Raw genomic sequence first — 27,803 nt, 5'->3', positions numbered from 1 at the left:
AAGGAGCAGAACAGACATGGCGGCAAAAAGGGAAATGGGACATTGGAGAAGCAAAGCGTAATTAGCCCCTGCCGCCCCCTGGTAATGTTAGCCATGCTACAGTGCAGTATTCATTCAAGAACTAGCCACACTTCCAGCTGTCCTTGGCTCTGGATGGGGAACTTCACCACAATGAAAAACTCACATTCACGCTAATCAGGTTACCTTATCAAAACAATTTAAACATCAGTCTGACTCTTCAGCAGTCTGTGCCCACATTACTCCAATTATCAGACACTGAAGAGATCAGATTTAATTATGATGGAAGAAGTTCGTTTAACTAAACTTCCAGTATCTTATTGAATGTGACGTGAATGCAGAACAGCATCAGTGGAGAGCAAAGACATTTTTATAACACTCGTTCTGTTCGACTGTAGATCCACACAAGTGGTTACAAAGCAAAATAGACCATCCAGCTCTTACAACACAAAAATAAAAAATATCCATCTCTTCTAGTAATAAAAATCACAACGTGAGTGTTACAAATAAAATACTAACCGGCGTCCAGGTTGCATTGGAAATCAAACAAAAACCCAACAGAAGCAACTGACTTGCTATGATTGTTGGCATATAACCCACAGATGCCTGTTCAGTATCCCATGTTTCCTGTTTCCCCCTTGTTAGCCCCTCTGAAGATTTGGGCATGCAACCTTCTCTGAAAAGCTCCAAGTAAATGTCCACTGCACATGGCTTCTGAGGTTCTGTCTGTCTGTGGATAAAACATGAATTTTCCAGTGGATAGATACCAATAGCAGCAGAAAGTCACCTTTATCTCATTCTTCCCTTTTGCCTAGATTGGACTCTCACAGTGCCCCTTTAACTCTCTCACCCCTCGGAGGGGGTGGGTGCAGTAATTTCATTTGGCACAGCAGAGAGACAGCACACAGGTTGCCCGTGCTGCAAAGTTCGGAGCAATAAAGCATTAACGGATGAGCCACTGCAGTAATTACATGGAGTGATCCGCCCCCACTCCCAAAAGTGGTAGCACAGTGGTTAGCACAAAGCTTTACGGTACCAGTGACCCAGGTTCAATTCCCTCCACTGTCCGTAAGGAGTTTGTACGTTCTCCCCATGACCACATGGGTTTTCTTCGGGTGCTCCAGTTTCCTCCCACAGTCCAAAGACATATCAGTTGGTAGGTTAATTGGTCTTTGTAAATTGTCCCATGATTAGGCTAGGATTAAATTGGGAGTTGCCGGGCACTGTGCCTCATAAGGGTGGAAGGGCCGGTTCCACACTTTATCCCAATAAACAAACATAAAGATGAGCCTTCAGTGATCTAGGTTCCTTTGTTTAACCACCCCAACGCAGTGCAAAAACGAAGCACATCAACTCATGTCTTATCCAGAGACCAGCCAGTAATGGGCGACCTCTTACTGAACGCCACAACAGTCAGTCAAGGGAAAATGAAGAAAGTTATTGCTTTGCAGGTTAAAATATTCTAGATGGAATGGTTCAGTGCTGATTGCAAGATTTTCTTTCAACATTTTTCTTTTAGCTTTAAAATGATTCATTAACACCCCGATGTGAAATATCAGACAATACCATGCAAGGGCAAACAGAGTTAAAGGTCTGTGCGTGAGAAAGCATTGGCATCCCTTGCCTCTGCCCCACAACCCCACCTGCCCTCCCCCAGTCTACACTCTAAAAGCAATGGTAGGTCTCTGTTATTTCACACCAAGGGCATCGTTTAGATGGGATGGGTGGAGTTGACCATGAAGGGAAGAGCAGTGATGCCACCCCCAGTGCCAGCCAACACAGATTCCAGTTTGATTTAATGGAAAGCAAGATAAAATTTAGCGTACAATGAATCTAATTGCGGCCACCTTACTTCCACTTTACTGATAGAACACAAGGCATTGCTTAAACGTCAAGAATTCCTAAATCATGTCTAATATGTACAGCACAAATGACCACGTGTATCAATGTGCATTCATGCTACATCAGTCAGGGCTTGGGCTTGGAACTTTAAGGTCAATAATCCCAGCCCCAAGCTAGCAGGGCAGCCATCTTCAGCTGCCTCACCAGTGACCCTTCCTCCCCTTGGAAGGTCACCAATGGGGACGCTTGTTGGGTTGAAGATGCACACTCAACAATTCAGGAACAGCTGATTCCCCTCTGCCTTCTAATTTCCAAACGGACACTGAACCCATGAACACTACCTCACTACTTTTTTTGCACTACTTATTTAACTATTTTATATATATATACTACTGTAATTCACAGTTTTTATCTCTATTATATATTCCATTGTACTGCTGCTGCAAAGTTAACAAATTTCACGACATGTACTGGCGATATTAAACCTGATTCTGATTCTTATTAATACACAATTCCATTTGCAACTTCTCAGCATGTGAAGCAGCCTGCGCCCGCCTGCAGAAAGTTTCAGGGAATGTTCAGGCCTGCGATGATTGGTGGCAGGGAATAATCTTCCCCAGCAAGAGAGTGTCTAACCTCCATATTCAATGACATCACAGTCACCGAGTCCCCCTCATCAATATCCTGGGGGAGTGGTCACCATTGAACAGAAACTCAGCTGTACCAGCCACAGAAGTACTATGGCTGGTGTGGTGAACCCCGAGAGAAAGTGGACAATGCAGTCAGTTCATGAAAATTGTCCGTAATATCAGAGACACAGCCGTTCAAGTGAAACACGCCTGTTTCTTTCCCACCCACTGTGCAAGTTAGAGACTGGAGATCCTGTGGTGAGTGACTCAACCGGTACCCAAAGTTGGTCTACCAACCTTCTGGTCAAGGTGGCTGCAGCTCAAACAACAAACTTGGTACCAAACAGCCCACTTGAATAGCCCTCTTCCATGACTCCAAACATTCACTTCCATCATTGCCAGTGGCTGTACTGTGCAGTGAATACAAAATGCACTGCAGACACCTTGCCTGGGCTACTCTGACCGTACCTTCCAAACTCCTGAACTCTGAGTGTCAAGAAGAACCATCATGGGTACAACCTTCTGCATCAACGAGGGCATTTTCAAGAGGGTGGCATCCATTGTTAAGGACTCTCACAGACCAGTCTAGGCACTCTTCTTATTACCACCATCAAGGAGGAGGTACAGGAGCCTGAAATCCCACACTCAATGATTTAGGAACAGCTTCTCCCCCTCTTCTGAACGCCCCATGAACACTACCTCACTATTCCTCTTTTCCCACTATTTACTTATGGAGTGTAACTTATAGTGATTCTTTTGTTTATGTACTGCTACCTCAAAACAACAAATTTTATCACATAATGCAGTGATTGAAAACCTGCTTCATTTTCTGGAAGACAAAGGTAAAAATCTCAATGAACGTCCCTTGTTGCAGGACCCCACCGCTCTCAATGTCTGATCTCTACATTACAATGAATAACCATTGGTATTTTATGCAACAGAACTGAAAATGGTGATTGCTGATATAAGGACAATGGTTTCATGCAACTCAGAAATATCAACTGTCTTTCAGTCTGACGAGTTTCAACTTTGCTCAGACCAAACGTTTTCTCTCCTCTCAACTGCACTGCCCAATTGCAGGGGTTCAGCTACCTGTCCACATTTCGGGAGCTTGGGCCGAGAGAGGTGGTCCAGTCTACCAACTGAGTGTCCCAAAGTGCTTCATGCACTTAAAGGTGTGGTCACTGTCTGGGTGTGCAGCACTTAATGTGTAAGCTCACACCAGGAACGCCATAGAAACGACCACCAGCAGCCGCTGCTTATAAGCTCAGTTAGAGAGTGGATTCACTTTGATCACTCAGGGAGCTGTGGCAGTTCCCTGAGATATTGGGTGTAGCTGTTGGAAGCCTCTGCACTCAAGCAATCTCTTCCTCTCTTTTCTTTCAATGGTGAGTCAGAGTATGTTGGCTCCGAGTTGGGAGGAACTCAAGTAACATTGAAACAGCGAGCTGTTGTTCCCCCGCCCCCAACTCACTGTGGCAGCAGCGATAGCTCTCTCTCACTAACGAGTGACAGAGCCTGTTGAGGTGTGAAAGTGTTGGGATGGACAGTAGTTTTCTGATGGAATTTGGACCTCTGGGGCCTTGCTGTTGCTTGGATGATGGGTGTTGGGGGGGGGGGTGATGCTTTTGCTGAAGCAAGGAGGGGGGAAGAGAGGAGAAGGTTGATGTTTTTACTGCTGTGGGAGGGCGAGGGGGCTTTTGGGGTTCTTACATTTTTCTGCTATTCATTCTTTGGGCTTTTTTCTGTCTGTCTCATGGATGTCTGTGAAGAGTAAGCACTTCAGGTTGTATACTGTATACATTCTCTGAAATTTAATGGAACTACTGAACCATTGAAGATTAATCCCTGGCAGTGCAGTACTCCCTCAGACAAAATGCTGGAGGAATTCAGTAAGTCTGGCAGCATCTATGGAGGGCAGGACTCTATCAATGCTGCCTGACCTGCTGAGTTCCTCCAGCATTTTGTGTGTGTTGCTTTGGATTTCCAGCATCTGCAGAATATGTGTTTACAGAGGATGAGAGGTGACCTGATGGAAGAGTACAAGATGATGACAGGCATCGATCGTGTGGAAAGCCAGGGCTGAAATGGCTAACACAAGGGGGCATGGTTTTAAGGTGCCTGGAAGTAGGTACAAGGGGGATGTCAAAGATAATTTTTTCATACATAGAGTGGTGGCTGCGTGGAGTGCACTGCCAGTGACAGTGGTGGAGGCAGGTACTATAGTGTATTTTAGGAGACTTTTAGATAGGTACATGGAGCTCAGAAAAATAGAGGGCTATGCAGTAGGGAAATTCTAGGCAGTTTCTAGAGTATGTTACATGGTCTGCACAACATTGTGGGCCGAAGGGCCTGTGATGTGCTGTAGATTTCTGTTTCTGTTTTCTCCCCCAGTTAGACTGCTGACATTACGCCCATCTTGTTTGCCAGAACTTCACATCTCCTTTCAACTCCTGACTCTTGTAAACTTAGCTGGGGGGGGAAGAGTCCAAGCCAGGGACCACAGTCAGTCACATAATTGAGACCAGGAAGGTCGTAGAGTTGACACTGTTTTCAGCAACATATTTTCTGTCTGAAACTGACAACAGCAAAGGTTAAGAAACACGTCCAATGATCACAAATGTGGTGGGGGCCTGCAGTTTAGATCTCGGTATCTTGGTATCTTTGGAGTCAATGTAGCAAAGAATGAACACAAAGTTACTGGAGGAACTCAGCAGGTCAAGCAGCATCTGTGGGTGGGGGGGGGGGGGACAGGAAGGAATCATAACCATTTCATGACAAAACCCTGCATCAAGACTGCAACCCCTCCCACCCCACAGATGCTGCTCGACCCATTGGCTTCCTTGTTGCATTAGTACCATTGGGGAGCAGATACAGACCCACACTCAACATTTTAAGACCAACAACTTCCCCTTTGCTATTAGATTTCCCAATGGTCCAAAAGCAATACCTCATTACCTGTCATTTTCCACTGTTTAATGTATTTTTGTAACTTATAGTAATGTTTATGCCTGGGACTGTACTGCTGCTGCAAAACAACAAATTTCACGACATATGTCAGTGATAGTAAACCTGATTCTGATTAAGACAACCTGCAATTGACCCTAGCAGTGACCCAATAAAAAGGAGAAAGAAACAACCTGGGCCAAACACACATGAGATGCTGGAGGAACTCCGCGGGTCAGCAGCATCTATGGAAATGAATAAGCAGTCGACATTTCAGGCTGAGCCCCTTCATTTGATGACTTGCTGAGTTGTCCCAGCATTTTGTGTGTGTTGTGCTGGATTTCCAGCATCTGCACAAACTCTTTCTGAATTTAAGTGGAATTTTGGATGGAAAGAATGTCTAGAAATATAGAAAACCTACAGCACAATACAGGCCCTTCGGCCCACAAAGTTGTGCCGAACATGTCCCTACCTTAGAAATTTTTAGGCTTACCCTTAGCCCTCTATTTTTCTAAGCTCCTAAGTACCTAACCAAACGTCTCTTAAAAGACCCTATCGTATCCGCCTCCACCACCGTTGCCGGCAGTCCATTCCATGCTCTCACCACTCTCTGAGTAAAAAACTTACCCGTGACTTCTCTGTACCTACTCCCCAGCACCTTAAACCTGTGTCCTCTTGTGGCAACCATTTCAGCCCAGGGAAAAAGCCTCTGACTACCCACACGATCAATGCCTCTCAATGTCTACTTCCCAAAGCCCCGGGACAATGATGTTCCAGTGTCCCTCCCCTCAATTGTTCTAACTATTGATGGATGAGATATAGATTTACATTTATATTGCACCCTCTGCATCCCTTTCAGTATGCTCCTTTATCATGGACAAAGTATTTCTGAGGGTAATTTCTGTAGGAATTGTGGCAGTAATTTGTTACAGCAAACCATTACAAAGAACAATGTGAGAATTCTATTTCTGCCTCATGGTGAGGGTTTAATGATGACTAAAACTGCTCCGAAACAGTGCCCCAGGATTTTTTAATTCTACCCGAAACAGCAGACAAGTCCTTATTTTGATTACTCTTCTGAAGTCAAGGGAATGAGGCAAGGCCTTTAATCCATCTCAGTTGCCAGGCAACGGGAATAATGGCGCATGAGTAATGAAAATAATAGGAATGAAGGAGGGAAGTAAAAGTTAAAACAGATGAATGGGGCCCTCTGATACCAATAAGATGCTAATGAATAACTAATTGTGCAATAAATGTCTTTAATAAATCCCAACACCAGGTGCATTGGTTGATTTACATTTCAGAGGACTCCTGATTTGACCCCAGTTCCGGCGATGGTGGCCTCCTGTTGAAAGAGGTAAAAGCAATTTAAACAAAAAAAAAAATCACGAGCTATGTAACCCCAGTGGCAACTCACACATGCAGGATGCTGTACTCCAATGCTTGGGTATGGCTGATGAACCGCTCCCTTCCACCCCCACCCCTACAGCCCCAACCCCTTTGGCATTCCTTCCGAAATCTCTGGTCAGGAATGTCAAAGCCACCTCACCAAGGTAGGAGGCAGTCAAAGCCAGGCACAGCTCAAGAACTGAGGCAATGTAGACACCATCGGGGTCTACACCAAAGGTTCCCCATTGGGCACGCACTTTGCAATTGATCATGGTGGCTGTGTAAAGATGTAAACGGCGCAAACAAGTCAGTCAGTTTCCAATAGTAGTCAGTGAGTGGAGGAACGGGGTCAGTGACGTGCGTCTTCAGCTCAGAACATGCATGCCAAATGGTGCCAAGTAGAACAAGCTGGTGAGAGCAGGCACCATTTGCAAATAGTAAACATCAGGTTGTATCGACGTTAGTGCTCCTCATTCAACTGGTGTGTTTCCCTTCTTCCTCAATTGCCCTGACCTTGGACGTGCTTCTATGAGTGGGAACTGTTGCTACTTAGTTTGCTCACATCCCCACATCAACAGACCGTGCGCAGTGGGACCATGGGAACATGGCTGGCCTGGGCTCTGCTCTGTTGGATGTCAATGCATCTTTCTCCCGGCAAATCAAGTTGGTTAAAGAACCCTGGCTGGCTCCTCTCCGATTCCAAAGGAATGGGGGAAGGACATTCAGTCTCTTGTATTATTTATTTACTTGTTTATTATTATTGTTATTTATTTATGCTTTGGATTTGTCCAGTTTGTCTTTTCTTTGCACATTGGTTGTTGGTCAGTCTTTGTTTATGTGTAGTTTTTAATTGAATCCATTCTATTTCTTTGATCTTCATTTAAGATTCACCCTGTGAATCTTAGGGTGGTATATAGTGGTATAATTGTTCAATAATCAATTTACTTTGAACTTTGAATGTGCTTGCCTCCTATTTTGATCATGACAGCTGATACCAGACTCCTTGAACCCACTTCTTCCCCACTAACTTGATGTCTCTGGTTATTAAAACGTGATTAATTTCAGACTAAAATTTAATAATTGACAGTATTTCATTTATTTGTTGCCAGAGGAAATCTCTGCTATCTGCAGCATGGAGAAGTGGTTTCAAAATTCACTCCTAAAGCCTGTGGCTCTAATATTGAAACTTTGCTCCCAGATCCAATTCCTCACCCAGTGGAAACAACAGTGTGATGAAGAGCACACAACTGATTGCACTCCAATTATTGTTTGCTTATCACAAAGTACTACTGGCACTACAAGAGAAACACAGAATACTATTTGGCTATATTTCTGTGTAGAGGGCAACTGGATAGGAACTTTGAATATAATGTCATACTAAAGCCTTAAGAAGGGTGGGGGTAGTGTGTGTGTGTGTGTGTGTGTGTGTGTGTGTGTGTGTGTGTGTGTGTGTGTGTGTGTGTGTGTGTGTGTGTGTGTGTGTGTGTGTGTGTGTGTGTGTGTGTGTGTGTGTGTGTGTGTGTGTGTGTGTGTGTGTGCGTGCGAGAGGGAGAGAGAGAAAAAACAAGTGTTTAACAGTGCTTTTGCTTCCTTACATTTACAAGTATGTGTGTGAGCACACATGTGAGCTTGTATACATTAGTGAGTGTGTAACCAAGTTAATGTTATGGCAAGTGCAATCAATCAGACCAACAGCTTTGACCCAGCTAGTTATGGTTTACTGGAGGGATACAGAAGCATTTGTTAACATTATAAAGATTTCTCAGTTGACTTCAGTGCAAAGTTAGAATTTTTTGGCTTCTTAGACAGCAAGACTATCCTTCTACACTGCAATGTCAATACCAGCAGATGCCAGCTACATAAAGTAGGTACTGTCAGGCCTTGTCAGGCAGTTAGACATTCCAGAAAGATCTGGAATTCCATAGGTTTGAGGAACGCTTTTGTTCATTAGCAAGAAATGAGCTCACATCTTCAGCTGCTTCATCAATGAATTTCCATTATAAAGTCAGACCTGGAGGTGTTCATTAATGTTTGTGTGATTTTCAATTCAGCTTGGAGATATTCAACAAGTGACCAGCCGACATTAGCACAGACCAAGATCTTTGGGCTTGAGATTCTAACTGATAAGTAACATTCATACCACACCATGACCCTCTATAAAAAGAGAGGACAAAACTACTTTACATTGACATCTAACAACATTACTGTTTACAGGTTGCCCATCGTAATAGTTGGACCCAAAATTCATATGTCAGAAACAATGTGGTCTTACAACCCCTCTGATTGTGATTTTTCTGTGGCAACTAACTCTCTTCCTTGTTCTTTAAAGTCTCTCTATGGTCAAGAAGGTGGACATCAAGATGGTAGTGGAATATTCTTTTGGATAGGATCTCCAACAAGTTTCAAGAAGTTCAACAATATCCAGCACAAAGCATCTTGCTCAACTGATACTCCATCCACCATCCTAAACATTCACCCATTACACACCATAGCTGCAGAGTGTCCTATCTACAAAATGCGCTCCTAAGATTTCTTCAAGAGCGCCCCCAAGCGAACACCAAGAAAGACAAGCCTACAGAAGTATGGAGACATCGCTTCCTGCAGCTTTCCCCTCACACTGTCCTGACTTGGAATATTTACCTCTGCTCCTCCATTAATACTGAAGTATGGTGGAACTACCTTCATCAGAAGAACCTCAGCAACTCACCACCATCTACTCAAGAGCAACTAAGGCTAGTCAAAAATGATTTAATTTGTGAAAGAGCACTATAGCACAGTACAAGACCTTCAGCCCATGTGCTGACCTTTTAACCCACTCCAAGATCAATCTAACCCTCCCCTCCCCCATAGCTCTCCATTTTTCTTTCATCCATGTACCTAAGCATCTCTTTAATGTCACTAATAACCTACTTCTACCACCACCCCCAACAGCGAGTTCCACACACACACACACATCACTCTCTGTGTAAAAATCCTACCTCTGATATTTCCCCTGTACTTTCCTACAAAGACCTTAAAATTATGTCCTCTCATAGTAGACATTTCCACCCTGGGGAAAAAGCACTGGCTGCCCACTCTATCAATGTCCCCCTCTCATCCTCCTTTACTCCAAAGAAAAAGCTCTAACTCGCTTAGCCTTTCCTCATAAGACATGCTCTTTAATCCAGACAGCATCCTGGTAAATCTCCTCTGCACCCTCTCTAAATCCTTCCTGTCATATGATGACCAAAAGTGAACACAATACTCCATGTGTGATCTAACCAGTGTTTTATAGAGCTGCAACATTACCTCGGAGTTCTTAAACTGAATCCCCCGACTAATGAAGGACAACACACCACACACCTTTTTAACTACCCAATCAGTTTCTTAATCACTCTATCAATATTCATGAAGAAAACACATGCAGCCAGCTTTGCTCAGCAGTGTGGATAAAGTTCCGGGTTTGATGAGATTTAACAAAGGCAAATACCACATGTATCCTCATTGGACGACTGGTAATGCATCCTGGCTCCACATTATTATCAACAATTTAGATGTGAATGTTGTTGGCATAGTCAGTAAGTCTGTGGATGATACTAAAATCAGTGGTGTAGTCAACAGTGAAGAAGATTACCCAAGACAAATAAAACCAGGGAAGTGTCAAAGGAATGCTAGATGGAGTTTATATTGGACAAGTGCAAAATGTTGGATTTTGTGAATTTAAATCAAGGCAGGACTTACACAGTGAATGACTGCACTCTGGAGGCCAAGGGGTACAAGTATGGATTATTCTGGAAGTAGACAGGGCGGTGAAGAAAGCATTTGGCGTGTGTGCCTTCATTGGCAAAAGCTGTAGAAAGGATGCCATTAAGCTGGAAAGGGTGAAGAAAGGAGGGCTTGACATATAAGGGATGACTGGACAGATTGGGGCATTTATCCCTGGATTATAGGAGGATGATGGGTGACCTGACAGAAGGTGATCTTAAATCGTGAGGGGCACAGATAGAGTGAATGGTCATAGTTTTTCCCAAGATATGGGAGGCAGGCAGAAGAGATGCCCTTAGGGGAGCTCACGTAGAACGAGAGAGACAAGGAGATGCTGATGGGGTGAAATGAGGAAGGGTGGGGGAAGACTTTGGTGAAACAGAAATCGTGATACAAATCAGAGGGATATTGTTCTGTTTCTGTCTCAATGCAATATTGTGGAAAATCATCCAGACTCCAGCACAGTCTGTAAGTCTGTGGATGATACTAAAATTAGTGGTATAGTGAGCAGTGAAGAAGATTACCTGAGACAAACACAACTGGGGAAGTGGAAAAAGAAATGCTGGTTTTCCCCCGAGGACTATTCACTCCTGAAACAACTTTCTTTCCAATGATGCTTTGTGAATCGCCCTGTGAAAGCACTTAAAAGCGTTCCGAAGACAAAAGCTGGTAATCCACTGAATAAGGATACCTTGGGGCTTTGCAATATCAGATATCTTCAATTCCAAGATTTGCAAGTATTCCTTCAAACATTCCATCCCAGTGATGGTTGAGTGTGGCCACAGTGTAGAGTTTTCAAACTTTTTTTTGGAGATATCCATTCCAGCAACAGGAGAATGTTTGGGAAGAGTAGAGTTTCATAACAGTCGCTACCTGGGATCAAACGTGTCAGTGTCATTCAGCAAGGACATCCTATTGGAACCGAATGACATCTACCTGCATCAGTGGGGATTTCTTGGACACTTTCCAGGATGCTCCAAAGTGTTGCAGAGACAATGAAGTTTTTCTAAGTGTGATCTCCACTCTAGTATGGGAAAACAAAGGCCAACAGAAAGTTCCCACAGCTAGCAGCATGACCATGACCCAATAACAAGCTTCGATGCTTTTGACTGAAGAGTAATTCTGGCTGGGAATAAGGGAAAGGCTTTCTTGCACTACTTCATGCCTTGGTCATTTTTGTGGTGTCCCAGGCCATCAGCTGTTCAGCAGCACCTCCATCCATAGCTCATACCCTCAGTACTGCACCGTCAGCCTCAAGGATCCAGTCTGGTACTCTTCAGTCTTCAAAGCAAGAATGGGACGTAGTACGCAACAGCTCGTACATTGCTTGAATTTGGTTTATGCAATGAGGTGAACTCTCAACTGTGTTCCTCTTGCAAGAATGACTCTGAGCTTACGGCCACCTGTCATTTTAATTCTTCATCTTGTACCTTGATCTTCACTTCCTGCATTGTTCTAATGAAGCTCAAAGCAAACTTGATGTGGAACTGGATAAAGGTCTTTACAATAGTGAACAGACTGATAGGGTAGCATTTCAATTTCTAAGAGTCCGGACCCAGGGATGATGAACACAAGATTAATTCTAATAAATCTGGAAGAATTCAGGAGAAACTCCTTTACCAGTGAATGGTGAGAATATGAGAATAAAGGGGGCATGGGGTAGAGTAGCAGTTAGTGTATCCCTTTGTAGTATCAGATGATCACCGATTAGGGTCCCATTCCCACCGCTACCTGTAAGGCGCTTGTACACTCTCCCCTATGACTGCATGGACTGCAAAGACCTATGGTTAGGTTAGTGAACTGTGGCCATGCTATGTTGGTGCTGGAAGTGTGGCAACACCTGTGGACTGCTCAGCACAATCCTCGCTGATCTGATTTGAGGAAGATGGTATGTTTCGATGTACATGTGACAAATAAAGCTAATCCCATCTGAACTTTAAAAGTGGATGTCATTACCAAGAGGTACAGCTGAAGGGAACATTGATGACTGCTTTTGGAGAAGTAGGAGCAAATCAAAAAGAGACATGTTGTCAGAGTGAACCAAGGAGGAGTGGAAAGAGTGAGGGCATGTGGGCTGTCATGGACCTAAGGGGCCAAATGGCCAGTGTCAGGGCTGTAAATTCCAAGTGGAGTATCTCACCTTTCCACTGGGCTGTTAGAAGGTTCTGTACCAGAAATTAGTCCATTTCTGTTATTCCCATTCACACCTTTTTTTTGGATGTCCGTTTATTTGTATGTCCTAAAGGGTTTCACAGTCAAGAAAGTATCTTTGAAGCATCACTTTTCCTTTGTTACAACAGAGAGTTTATGCATAGTGAGATCCCACAGCAATACTCTTCAGAGGAATCTGGATGCTTGGAGGATAGCTATCAACCAGGACTCCAGCACTTTGCTATCTCTGAGAAGATTCTGGGAAGTAGTGAACACAAACCTCGAGATGGGGCCCAAGCCGATGTTTGACTCCATTTCACCAATTAAAACTTCCATTATTTGCCAGTTAAAGTGATGAGAAAGATTGAAACTTCAAGGTGGGCAAGTGCCAATGGCCTGCTGACCACTGGTGGGATCATTCTGTTGCTGAAGAGGAAGCCTGTGTGGCTGATCACTTGGCCCAAAGCTCTCTCTTTCGATAAAGCTGCTGAATGTTACCAAGGTTTTTGCATATGGATTTTGGATTATGGTCTTGTGGTTTTTATATTCTTTGTTTTCGCCATCCTTTCGCATTTTTGTGCAGGGGGAGGGGATTTGTGGGTCGAAGTTCTTGTTGTATTTCATGCAGAGGGAACAGGGTTTGCAGGGGTTGATGATTGTGTTGGCGGGTTTGCTGTTTCTCGCTGAACTAACTTACGTGTTTTGTGGCTATCTGGAGAAGAAGAATCTTAGAGTTGTATACTGCACACGTACTTTGATAACAAATGAAATAAATGAACCTTTGAAATTCCCCTGCTCTTCTTCCCAGTGGTCACAGAAGGAGAAGATGGCACCTCGACTTAACGTCTCATCGGACAGTCCAAAACCCCCTCACTACTGGACTGAAGCATCAGCTTAGTGGGACTTGAACCCACAACCTGGCACTAAACAAGATCTCACATGTTGGTGACCAAAGTCTCACCAAGTCGCAGTCGAGCACCAAAAACTACTCCATGCATCAACATGCAACATGCAACTATGTTTTTCGATCTAGGGCTGGGCTAATATTCTCCCCTCACCAATAACTCACACCGCATCCAACCAGGATCCAACACAACTCTTCAACCAACATGCACTGTGTGGGACCACTCTCCTACCCTAGCAGCAGGGAGGAGGTGATCCCACTCCAGGAGGTACTGGCCATGATTGGTGCAAGTGATTTGGCGTGATCCCAAGCAACCTGCACATAGTCAGGGTGTTGACACTTCACATGAATGGTCTTGGAGACAGACACTTCTGTTGTTTCCAAGGGGATTCGAGCAAATCACCATTACCAAACATGAACAACGCAATTCCTATCACAACAGCGTGCAACAAGTCAGCTCTGGTATAAAGGGCCGACGACTATTTAACATTCGGAAAATCCCAAAAGAATAATAGTCTGAGATTTTAAAAGATTCATATTATTTCAACTTTAAATTTGTCTGAATAGTTACCACTTTGTACAAAGTCACAAATACACCTTGTAGCCTGTGTGGTGTCAAGCTTGGTGAGTTTTGGAGCTACGTTTATCTCTTCAGCTTTCATTAATATGATTGGGCTAATGTTCTAGAAGAAGGAGAAGGTGGGGTGGGAATTGTGATGGATGGGGATCTGGGTGTAGTTGGGTAATATTTCTCTAGGATGCCAACTATGTTCTTTCCCAGTTTGAAATGAGGGCTCCCCCTCTATCCAGAGATATTACCCTGCATTGACAATGCTTCCTTCACTACACTGGTTTCCTCAATTGATCTGCTGAATTCTAGAACTTACGGAAACAACAATGCATACTACAACTCTATGCACCATCTGTGGTCCTGTCAGCCTTCAACAACAGTCCTAGCCCTCTGGTATAAACCAATCCCACAAGGTCACCATGGACGATAAGGTCCTCAGCTCATTTTCATTCATGTCAGGGACACGCTCGTAGTGCTGAGATTGAAGCATCACTGGCAAGGTGTGCACTCCATTCCCAACCCTAACAACCCTTCACAAAATGGTGGTGAGAAGACTTTTTAAGTCTAGAGTTGTCAGTCTAGTGAAGCTGGTCCGCCAGTGCCATCTGGGTTGAGACAATGAAGGAACAACGATACATTTTCAAGTCAGAACAATGTGCATCTCTGAGAGGAATCTGGAGGAACTGGTATCAATAGAAACCAGCTGCCCTTCATCCTTCTTGACAGTAGAGATATCAGGCTTTGGAGCTGCTGTCAGATTAACTTTAGCGAGTAAGTACAGTTCGTTCTGTGAATGGTACACGCTGGTGGACTGGTCCTGGAGCAAGTGCATGGTTAGGGTGGTAGCCTGGCAGCCTGCTTTATCCTGGATGATGTCAAGTTCCCTAACAGTGGAGATGCACTCATCCAGGGAGGTGGAAAACATTCTGCCACACTCCTGACCTCTGTCGTGTGGACAGTCAAAAAGCATCTGCAAGAGAGTCACACGTCATAGGATAGCCGTTCTCTGACCTGCTCAACAGTATCTGTGTGGTGGACTACAGTTTGCATCATCTGATTGCGCTCCGCAAATAATCATCGTCCTTGTTTAATATTTTCTACACAGTTAATAATCTTGTGTCCCACTATATCTATTTATTTACTGGCATACAGCGCTGTGTAGGCCATTCAGGGCCTTCGAGCATCGCCTCCAGCAACATCGACTTAATCCCAGTTAATCACGGGACAATTTACAATGACCAATTAACCTACCAACCAGTACGTCTTCGCACTATGGGAGGAAACAGGTTACCTGGGGGAAGTCACATGGTCATGAGAGAACGTACAAACTCCTTACAGGCAGCTGTGGGAATCGAACCTGCTTCACTAGTACGGCAGAACATCGTGCTAACCACTACACTACCCTGCCACCCCAAACCACTATAAGACCACATCACTGATGTTTCTAGACTTTGTTTAAAGCTCCGGCATCAGACACAGAGATCCCTTTGCCTTGATGCTTACCAGACCCAAAGGAGATGTATTCTGTTCCAGATATTCCCACCTAAAGCTCCCCGTTCCCTTCCTTCTACAACACACAAGTTTATGCACCAAACTTTGATTTGTCTGCCACTTCTCAGCTTTAGTGTTGCCTTGCGGCCATTCAATAAAACCCTTCACAAAGTGGTGGTGAGGAGCCCTCTTAAATCACTCAGTAGCAAGTTGTCTGGCCATAATGGAACAAGAACTGGCAGGCCATTCAGCACTCCCTCTGGATTCTCCGACCCCACCTTCTGTGTCAACTATTTCACAGCACAACACAGGGACAGCCTCTTTGCCCATGATGTGCTGAACAAATTAAACTAGTTAACCTGGTTACACTAATCCTTTCTGCTTGCACAAGGTCCACATTCCTCTCATCTCTCTCCGCATTCTTGCTTTTAAACTAATTTCTGGAACAATGGTTCTTCAAGCACTTAAACCAGATTGAAATCAGGATTGTATAAAACATGGAAATAAACAACAAAAAATAAGCTATAAATTATTGATTTATTAATTTGTATTTTTATAATTCTCATTCGGTTTGTTATATTTCCGCCCTTCCCTTCTTCCTTCCTCTTGTCTGCTTGACTGATCACCGGCAGTGATCCTGCATCCTGCCGTCTCCTCCCAAGACAGGGAAAGGCCATGGACGGACCTCCCCACTCCCCAGCTTCCATCTCGCCAAAGGCACTCAACCTGTCAGGTAGCCATGTGGTTATAGCTGCTCATTATTATTTGAGAATAGAGCTCAGTCTATGGCCAATGAGCTGGTAAGTGTTTATTCCATAGAGGCACTTAAAAAATTAATTTCAAGACAATTCACTATCATAATTTCACAGCTTGGTTCTCCAACTTGGTTCTTTTCAAACTTGTGATGTAAATGTAGATAAACCAATGCCAATAAAGAAAAGTAATTTACTGGTCAAATTTGCTGTAATTGCAAAAATGAGATCACAGACCTCTGCCTCATGCAAGTGCTCATATGATACATAGAACACAGAATATAGAATAGTACAGCACAGTACAGGACCTTCGGCCCACAATATTGTGCCGACCCTCAAACCCTGCCTCCCATATAACCCCCTACCTTAAATTCCTCCATATACCTGTCTAGTAGTCTCTTAAACTTCACTAGTGTATTTGCCTTCACCACTGACTCAGGCAGTGCATTCCACGCACCAACCACTCTCTGAGTGAAAAACCTTCCTTTAATATCCCCCTTGAACTTCCCTCCCCTTACCTTAAAGCCATGTCCTCTTGTACTGAGCAGTGGTGCCCTGGGGAAGAGGCGCTGGCTGTCCACTCTGTCTATTTCTCTTAATATCTTGTACACCTCTATCATGTCTCCCCTCATTCTCCTTCTCTCTGAAGAGTAAAGCCCTAGCTCCCTTAATCTCTGATCATAATCCATACTCTCTAAACCAGGCAGCATCCTGGTAAATCTCCTCTGTACCCTTTCCAATGCTTCCACATCCTTCCTATACTGAGGCGACCAGAACTGGACACAGTTCTCCAAATGTGGCCTAACTAGAGTTTTATAGAGCTGCATCATTACATCGTGTCTCTTAAACTCTATCCCTCGATTTATGAAAGCTAACACCCCATAAGCTTTCTTAACTACCCTATCTACCTGTGAGGCAACTTTCAGGGATCTGTGGACACATACCCCCAGATTCCTCTGCTCCTCCACACTACCAAATATCCTGCCATTTACTTTATACTCTGCCTTGGAGTTTGTCCTTCCAAAGTGTACCACCTCACACTTCTCCGGGTTGAACTCCATCTGCCACTTCTCAGCCCACTTCTACATCCTATCAATGTCTCTCTGCAATCTTTGACAATCCTCTACACTATCTACAACACCACCAACCTTTGTGTTGTCTGCAAACTTGCCAACCCACCCTTCTAACCCCACATCCAGGTCGTTAATAAAAATCACGAAAAGTAGAGGTCCCAGAACAAATCCTTGTGGGACACCACTAGTCACAACCCTCCTATCTGAATGTACTCCCTCCACCACGACCCTCTGCCTTCTGCAGGCAAGCCAGTTCTGAATCCACCTGGCCAAACTTCCCTGGATCCCATTCCCTTCTGACTTTCTGAATAAGCCTACCGTGTGGAACCTTGTCAAATGCCTTACTAAAATCCATGTAAATCAAATCCACTGCACTACCCTCATCTATATGCCTGGTCACCTCCTCAAAGAACTCTATCAGGCTTGTTAGGCACGATCTGCCCTTCACAAAACCGTGCTGACTGTCCCTGATCAGATCATGATTCTCTAAATGCCCATAGATCCTATCTCTACGAATCTTTTCCAACAGCTTTCCCACCACAGACGTAAGGCTCACTGGTCTATAATTACCTGGACTATCCCTACTACCTTATCCCTACTATACGACCAGACCAATCTGAACCTGGAAAATCAATGAGATGGATGGAACACACAAAGCAAACAATTGTCTACCTTGGATTTCTGAATCTTAAAGGCACATCCTGTTATTTGCTGGGTTAAACTATTACAACACATACAAGCCTTGAGAGTCCTTCCATCGTCCCTCTCTTACTCAATCACTGTCAGAACACTGGGGTCCAGCCCTGCCCAGTTTACTGGCCCCGAGAAGATAAGCCTAAACCACTTGTTAAATTTTACAATGACAGTTGACCAAAACCACAGAAATATCAAGTTGAGAGAAACGATTTAGGGCTGAGCCAGGCGCTCCCATTCATCCAATCTAACACGCTGAACGTGCAAGTTACTCCATACATAGTTACTCTTTGGGGAAAAAAAAACTTTTCTTTTACAAAGATCCATTCTAAATGCACTTTTATTCATTTATTTAATCATTAATTCTCTAAAATTAGTGACACGACTGAGCAAAATGTAAAGATCCAGCAGTAATATTTTATCAATAGGAATCACATTAGCAACTTTCTCCCTGGGATCTTGAGCTTACACTACTGAAGAGATTTCCTTATAATTAAGAATGTTCATTGCAAACCTCCTAAGTTTCAATTAAAGTACAATCATTAGAGCACTCTATGTCAGGTATAGCACCAAGGCTCACCACTGCCATACTGCATTTGAAATGCACTGACTGCACCTTTCAGCATTTGTATTCCAGTACATATTTAAAACCAAGTAAAAACTACCAGCGTAACATTGGTTACAAATAAAAGCAAGGCTCTATCTTGTTACTCATGTCCTGACCTAGAATCACTGGGAATTATCACAGAATCCCACATTCATCTTCAGCCAGCTGCTGGAGGTGATTGGCGATTAGATGGTAGAAAAGTGAGAGGTGCACAAGGTCCAAACTGTCAAATCAACAACTCAAAACAGAGGAAATTAGTGCGTGAAGGTAATGAAGGAAAATCGAAGCTGACCAGATGGAAGACTAGTAGAAATTTGAATAATTTATTTGACAACAGTACCTCATTGGTTAAAGTGGACCAGTCAAACAAAGCCCCAACCAATAGTCAAAACCTTGTTGCTGTTGATCTACTGTCTACATCACAGCATTGCATTCAGAAAAAAATATCAAAACCAGGTTCACTACTTAGCCATTTTCACAACTTTCAGTGTTTTCACAAGTGTATATAATTTTTTTCTTCTTTTCATCCCCACTTCAACATGCAACTCTCAAAAGTGTGGGGGGGGGGGGAGAGGAAGATTGCAAATAATTTTGTAAAAAAATCAGTTGCAAGATGCAAGTGTCCCTGGCAAGGTCAGTATTTATCACCTATCCCTAATTACCCTTGAGAAGATGGTGGTGAACTGCCACCTTGAATGACCATACCTCTTCTGGCGAAGGCTACTGCCACCAGAAGGCTTGGGACATTGTACATGGACATGAGGTTGAGGTGGGATTTATTTGTGAGGGAGTTTTGAGACTTAGACCCAGCGATAGTGAAGGGGACATATTTCTAAAACAGGGACTCTTCATCTGATGTGCTCAATATTTATTGTTTATTTATTTCCATGATTGTTCCTTCTTTCTGCACTTTCACAGTTTGCTGTCTTCCGCACTCTGGTTGAACGCCCTAGTTGGGCAGTCTTTCATTGATCCCGTTATAGATAGCATCCTATAGATTTGTTGAGTATTGAATCTCAGGGTTGTATATGATAACAGATAGGTAGTTTGATAATAAAACTGACTTTGAGCTTTGAGTCAGGGCGGTGAAGGGGGACCGGCAGGATATGATATTCCCTTGCCCTTTCTTGGTGCTGGATTTTCTGGATTTGGGAGGGCTGTTGGAGTCACCTACGCAAGTAACTGCAGTGTACTTTGTAGATGGCACACGCTGCAGTCTGACAGGAATGGAGAGAGTGAATGTTTATGGACATGGACTTGCTTCCAAACAAGCACCTACTGTATGCCAACAAGATTGGTTTGATATCCGGGCCAGCTTCTGAGTGGATTATTTGACAGCCCCACCCCATGCATTGCCTGGTATGTGACCTGAAGGTACAGACTGGCAGGGCACAGACCCATGGGTGGAAGCTGTCCTTTCACATCTCACTTTGATCCCTGTTTAAATCCAGGCTCTCGGGAACTCACAGGCACAGGGCCTTCATGAATCGTATGACGATCTCTTTGTCTTAGCTCACCCAGCGCTCTGAGGAAAGGGATCCCACTTCAACCGCATGGCCTGCCAGAATGTCCCAAGCCTTCTGATGGCAGCGAACACAGCTGTGCTGGGAAAGAAGGCTACATGGGTGCCAAGTGTAGCCCAGGCCTGACAGATTATACAGTGGGCTCCCTACAAAAAAACTGAGGGCAAATAGGAATGGAGACTGGCATCTTACAATGCATTTACCAGGATAACAGGGTTGGAAGGCAGGCACTAATTGTCATTATCTCCTTCCAGGAGAGACCAATTATTGTACAATCAATGGGCTAACATCAGTAGACTTTATGAATGGAATATAAACATTAAATTCCCATAAGCTAATATTGATAGGAATCTCTATTGTGAGTGAATGTTGCTGATAAAATACAATTTGTCTCGAGGCATTGTTATTCTTGCTCTGACACCTCTGAGTTTGGCCCTGAACACTTATGAAAACTTAAAACGTGAAATGTTTGCTAAGTACAGTCCGCATGCATCCCCTCCTCTCTCTGCAGGCATAGAGATAGAAGCAGAGGCCACATACCGTACCTCTCTGCGAGAGACTGCCATTAAGGAAACCAGACACACCGCAAACACCATTCCTGGATAGCAAACCCTTCCGAGCAGGCACGGGAGTTTGGGAAGATACTTACGTGAATGCAAAAGCCACCAGTGCCCCGCTGACAACGATGAAGTCCAGAATGTTCCAGAGATCTCTGAAGTATGCTCCCTGATGCAGGACCAAGCCAAGGTCAATCATCTTTAAAGAAACAGAGGAAATAATTAAATTCAGCTGACCTTCAAATTTTCTTCCTCACATTCTGTACCGGGTGCAGGCAGGTTGGCAGTGACACCGCAAGCCCTGTGCCAGCTGACACATTTTCCAAGATCCTGAGACATTTTCCAAGGCTTTTCCCACCGAGGTTGGGTGGGACTACACTACAACTGGAGGTCATGAGTTAAGGGTGAAAGGTGAAAAGGTTAAGGGGAACATGAGCGCCTCATGAGAGTGTGGAACGAGCTGTCAGAACAAGTGGTGCATGCAAGCTTGACTTCAATGTTTAAGGGGAGTTTGAATGGTAAGTATATGGATGGGAGGGGTATGGAGGGCAATGGTCACGGTGCAGGCTGATGGGAGTAGGTAGTTTAAATGGCTCAGCATGGACTAGCTGGTCTGAAAGGCATGTTTCTGCACTGTACTTTCCTTTGACTTTATTTCCTGTTGAAGGATGTCACAGCTAAACCCAGTCCAGTTTAAATTCAGGCTTGACATAGACTTGTGTGTTGGAGATCAAACCCGGGACTTGCTGGGAGGAAGCACAACTGAATCAGGAATGAATTGGAGACAGAGACGGCTTCTGTGGTGGTCTTGAGTTTCAAAGGGAATTATGAGTACTTCTCTAGCAGATTCTTCCGCCACCTTCAAACCTGCAGTAACCCTTCCATCATAACAAACACCTGAATCAACGTAGTCAGGACCTCCTCTTCTCCGTGACTTACTCCCTACTATGCAGTGTTGGCTTACCTTAATCACCATCTCAAAAGTAAAGACTCCTGTGAAGACATAGTCAAAGTATCTCAAAACCTGTGGAAGAAGGAATGAAAATGGTGAGCAAAACCCATCACTTGGTCATAATTAAAAATAATCATGATTAATTGCCTGCTTACTCTCACTGAAGAAACAGACAGACAGGGTTAATGGTGACTCTCACCAGTATTGCAGTGCTCGATGGTTGGCTGCTCTAGGCAGACCACACCGCTCGATTTTCAGGTCACACCACTCACATGTTGAACACCAGATTCCCAAAAACAACCCAGTCTGTTAGAAGCACACTACAGTCCAACATAAGACCGTAAGGTATAGGAGCAGAATTAGATCCTTTGGCCCATTGTACCTGCTCCGCCATTTCGTCATGGCTGATCCAATTTTCCTCTCAGCTCCTCATCTCCTCATATCCACATATCCCTTCATGTCCTGACCAATCAAGAATCTATCAACATCTGCCTTTCATCATGGCTGATTTATTCTCCCTCTTCACCCCATTCTCCCATTTCCTCCCTGTAACTTTTCAAAGACCTATCAAGCTCTGCTTTATGTATATTCAATGTGCTGGTTTCCACAGCCATCTGTGCCAATGAATTCCACAGATTCACCACTCTCTGGCTAAAGAAATTCCTCCTCATATCTATTCTAAAAGGATGTCCCTCTATTCTGAGACCGTGTCCTCTGGACTTAGACTTTCCATCACAGGAAACATCCTCTCCACATCCACTCTATCAATGCCTTTCAACATTCCATAGGTTTCAATGAGATCATCCCTTATTCTTCTGAATTCTAGTGAATACAGGCCCAGAGCCATCAAATGCTCTTCATATGACAAGTTATTCAATCCTGGAATCATTTTCATGAACCTCCTTTGAACCCGTTCCAGTTTCAGCACATCCTTTCTAAGATAGGAGCCCGAACCTGCTCACAATATTCCAAGTGAGGCCTCACCAGTGCTTTATAAAGTCTCAACATTACATCCTTGCTTTTATATTCTAGTCCTCTTGAAATGAATGCTAACATTGCATTTCCCTTCCTCATCACAGACTCAACCTGCAAATTAACCTTTAGGGAATCCTGCACAAGGACTCCCAAATCCCTTTGCACCTCAGTTTTTTTGTATTTTCTCTCCATTTTGGAAAATAGTCAATCCTTTTGAAATGCAGGACCATACACTTCCCAACACTGCATCCCATCTGCCATTTCTTTGCCCATTCTCCTAATCTGTCTAAGTCCTTCCACCTATCTTCATTTTGTCTGCAAACTTTGCAACAAGGCCATCAACTCCATCATCATGGTGATTGCCTCAGGAAGGCTAATTGAGAATCCCACCACAAAGAGAAGGCCATTCCCTTTCCTCCCTTGTACCAACTAGGATTAGATACTGGTCATGAGATGGTTTGCGTGATCCAGATGACCAGACTCAAGAACAACTTTTTTGGAAAAGCAGAATAAAGGGACAGAGGGGAGTGGTTACCAAATTTGATGTTGATGCTGCCATTGCTGAGCTTGCCTGGAGGACTATGAAATGTTATTCCTGTAATTTGCATTTAGCCTTGACTTGACATTGGAGGAGTCTGTGGACAGACAGGTCTGTGTGGGAATGTTGGTCCTAGGAATACACACTGGTTTATGAATTTAACCCTTGGTCAACTATTGCTGTCCTCTTTGGAAGGCCAATATAACCTGCCTGAAGTGTGATCACAGCACGCTAGGTGTGGTAACTTTGTACACTTGGCACATGGCTTCCAGTCAAGCCAGGGCTTCTGTGACCTATCAATACAGTGGTTTCTTCCTTATTTTTAGCAAAGACGTCAGGTAGAAGCCTTGCAGAACACCACTGAATGGAACTCACAAGGAGCCACCAACATCTCGAGGCGGAACCAATACCAAAGGCCCCTGCCTCTGATCTTCCACGATGGTGTGATGCCCCTCACCAAACATGCGATATAGAGAGATGACACACAGATTTAAAAGAATGGAACACGTGAAGCACCATAGTCACTGAACACTGTGGGTTCATGAGGAGGTTATCAGCAAACCCGAGAGTCATGGTCAAATGTTTCTTTGACAGAGAATTTTAAAATGAAATAATTTGAATGAAATGAAAGAATAGCTTCTGGTTTAAGATGGCACTGGTGAACCTCAGCGACTTCTGGCTGGTGGGAAACAAAAAAAAAAACAACTAAACGCTTTGTTAATCACTCTTTTTCTGGTAAACAATCATAGAAACATAGAAAATAGGTGCAGGAGTAGGCTATTCGGCCCTTCAAGCCTGCACCACCATTCAGTATGATCATGGCTGATCATCCAACTCAGAACCCTGTACCTGCTTTCTCTCCATACCCCCTGATCCCTTTAGCCACAAGGGACATATCTAACTTCCTCTTAAATATAGTCAATGAACCGGCCTCAACTGTTTCCTGTGGCAGAGAATTCCACAGATTCAACACTGTCTGTGAAGAAGTTTTTCCTCATCTCGGTCCTAAAAGGCTTCCCCTTTATCCTTAAACTGTGACCCCTCGTTCTGGACTTACAAACAATAGCCTGTGACTTCCCTTTGGAAGTTCATCACAAACAATAGCCTGTGACTTCCCTTTGGACCCAGAGGATTTGATGTGGCAGAACCGAGGAGAGGTGAGGCACCGGACCAGTTGCCAAGAGTGAGGAAGACCCGAGGTTCGATTGATTTAAGTGCTGGTCTGAATCAGAAGGGCCGGATACAGGCTGAATTGAGGCGGCATGGTCCAGGCCTCACAGCGTACTGAAGCGACTTAACCTGAAGTTTGGGCAATGATTTAGGTGCCAGGCCAGATTGAAAAGGTCGGGGTGTCGGGGCCCAAGGTGAGGGATGGACTGGTTCAGATCACTGCTCCGCTCTGCGTGGAACTAAGTGGTCAGACTCTCTTTGAGGACTTCAGTTCGGACACTATTTGCTTGCATGATTTATTTTTTTCCTCTGCAAATTGGGTATTTAGGGTGCTTTGTCAGCGGGTTCTTTTGGGTTTCTTTGTTTTGTGGCTGCCTGTCAGGAGACAAAACTCAAGGTTGTGTTGTATATACGTAATAAATGCACTTTGAACTTTGAATTTAGCTTTTCACAGAACTCCACAAGACAGCAGTTTTTGACTAATATTGGGAAGATAGCGTAGAACATGGAGCAATACAGCACAGGGACAGACACTTTGGCCCACATTGTCTGAGCATCATTGTCTCTGATGCTAAATCAAACAAAATCTCTTCTGCCACCAAATGATCCATATCCCTATCTCCCTGCATATCCAAGAGCCTAAAAGCCTATTAAATGCCACCATCACATCAGTTTCTGCCACTACCGCTAGCATGTTCCAGGGACTGACCTACTTCTGTCTACAAAACCTGCCTCCACATCTCCTTCAAACTTTTACCCTTAAATGCACACTTGACATTTCTCCTGGGGGAAAAGATTGACTATCTACTCTATCTATTTTTTTGTATAATCTTATAAACGTCTATCACATCTCCCCTCAGCCCCTGACACTCTAGTGAGAACAACCGAAGTTTGTACAACCTCTCCTTATAGATCACATACTCCAACCCAGGCAGCATCCTGACGAAGCTCTGCTGTACTCTTTCCAAAGCCTTTATATCGTCCCTGTAATGGGGCGACCAGAACTGCACACCTGCCATTAACTTCCTTCACCCACTCTTCTTACTTGTGTTACCTCTAACGTCAGAGTGAGCCTGGCGTGACAGAGTCACAGAAATCTTTCTTGGGGAAGCTGGAAACTCACATTGTTCCTGGTGGCGTTGGGCTGGACGGGATCTTCTGCGGCCAGCGTGATGCTGCTCATGGCGATGACCATCAGGATGCACATCTCAAAGTAGCGGAGGGTCACGATGTAATGACACGCTCTGCGCAGCCTGTCGGAAGGATTTCATAGCAAAGAGGTTTACTGCAGCAGTAAATTTAACCAGTTTGGAAGCCACTCCAGCCACCTCCCTTTGAATAACATAGTTACATGACCTAGGAACAATGACACAAGAAGATATTGAATGACTGAGCTAAAGGAAGGACCCACTGCTCTCCCAGCGTCTCTGTCAAGTAAACTCTTCTGGGGCTTCCAGCTCGGTGAAAGTTATCAATTATAACCAACGCTTCGATGGCAAACTCTGTCATCTTCAAGGGTGATGCCTGGGCAAGTCTGATCTGGGAGTATTAACTGAGCTAATATCTGAGGATGTTTTTGATGGGTGTACACTCTGTGTGTTTCTCCAGGATCCAGTGTCAGCAGTCTGTCGTGTCTCCACTACATTTCCTTGCATCTATTATTAACATTTTCAGTCTCCTTGACAAGATGCCTTTTATTACTTATTTGATCAACACTTGATAATAAACATGATCCGACTTATCACGAGGTTGATGCAGGCGGATGGCATTGAGAGCCGGTGACACTGATAACTGATGACTAATGTCAACAAGCTGGTTAACTTCAGGCTGTTGCTGGGGAAGAAGGGTGGAGATGTTGGCAGGGAAACAGAGCTTGTGATAGGGTGAGTTGGAAGTGGGACATTAGTTGCTTTCCAGACCTGTGTAAGCCCTAGTATTCAACAGTTATTGTGAAATAGCAACTCATTTGGCTAACTATATTTGAAAGATACTGGAGAGATTGTGGTGAACTACATATACCTGTCTGGACACGCCCCCCCCCCCCCCCCCCCGCTGACTGCTCCTGTGGCTCCTCCCACAGACCCCGGTATAAAGGCGATTGGGGCCTGAGCCCTGCCCTCAGTCTCCAGGATGTAGTATGGTGGTCAATTGCTGCTTGTTCTTTCTTCCAGTCAATAAAAGCCAATATCTTGCCTCACGTCTCGGAGAGTTATTGATGGTGCATCAGAGATACACAGTGTTATGGTGTACTCTGGAGAGGTATACTGTATAACGAATATTAATTTCAACAGCAACCAGTCATCAGATCTGAATGTGCATTGTAAATTGAATTAAAAATGCAGCTCTGAACAATCGTCTCCCTGGAGCTGCAGATTGGGGTTGATTGCAGACCAGGAAACACGTGTGTGTGTGTGTGTGTGTGTGTGTGTGTGTGTGTGTGTGTGTGTGTGTGTGTGTGTGTGTGTGTGTGTGTGTGTGTGTGTGTGTGTGTGTGTGTGTGTGTGTGTGTGTGTGTGTGTGTGTGTGTGTGTGTGTGTGTGTGTGTGTGTGTGTGTGTGTGTGTGTGTGTGTGTGTGTGTGTGTCTAGGGAGAGGGAGAGGGAGAGGGAAAGGGAGATATACATACAATGCCGATTAAGATTCAATTTGAGTGTTTGAAGTCCAGGTGTGAAGAAGGAGGTGTTTGAAAGTTGTACATAATTCAAAGAAAGCATTGCAGATACATTGTACTATAGAACTGTGCTGCTGTTACCTTCGACCTTTAGCATATAAAAATGTTATGCAATCCTGGGTCAGGTAAACTTTCTCTTCAAAGAGTGTCTCAACTATAGAGCCTGTTGCTGAATGAAGGCTTCTATATCCACCAGCTTCAGTGACTTTGTTCACAGTCACAACACATGGATAGGGAGTATTTAGAGGGATATGGGTAAAATCTGGGAAAGTAAGACTAGTTTAGATGGGAATCTTAGTTGGCATGGTCCAGTTGGGCCAAAGGGCCTATTTCTGTGCTTTGCGACAGAAGGTATGCATAGATGTGGAGAGGGGACGTCAGTAAGTGTTTGCTGAGCACCAGTGGTACTGTGGTTACACTTGGAAAGAGCAACATACTGAAGGGCTGAGAGTCTGGAAGAGATTATCTGGAGCAAAAATCATCGTGAGCCCCTGATCTACAGAGAGCTGGGATTTGAGAAACAGGCTGGGAATTTTAATGACAAGGCGTCACCAAACTGGGAGGCAGAGTGGGTCAGTGAGCATGGTAGGTGATGGGGGTCAGAACGT

The 27,803-nt window shown here is 44.2% G+C and overlaps 1 protein-coding gene across 1 annotated transcript in view; it reads right to left on the bottom strand.

Annotated features, from left to right (window-relative positions):
* cacna1aa (calcium channel, voltage-dependent, P/Q type, alpha 1A subunit, a) overlaps nucleotides 1-27,803 on the bottom strand; it is a 478,641-nt gene that overhangs the window by 143,555 nt on the left and 307,283 nt on the right. The window contains 3 exon segments of the mRNA XM_073069345.1: nucleotides 20,983-21,089; nucleotides 21,855-21,914; nucleotides 25,649-25,778. Of these exon segments, the coding sequence (XP_072925446.1) occupies nucleotides 20,983-21,089; nucleotides 21,855-21,914; nucleotides 25,649-25,778 (297 nt within the window).

The sequence above is a fragment of the Hemitrygon akajei genome, chromosome 16 (assembly GCF_048418815.1).
Source record: "Hemitrygon akajei chromosome 16, sHemAka1.3, whole genome shotgun sequence".
Classification (NCBI taxonomy): domain Eukaryota; kingdom Metazoa; phylum Chordata; class Chondrichthyes; order Myliobatiformes; family Dasyatidae; genus Hemitrygon; species Hemitrygon akajei.
The sequence above is the reverse complement of the archived record's forward strand: the minus strand, read 5'-3'. Positions and strand labels throughout refer to the sequence as shown.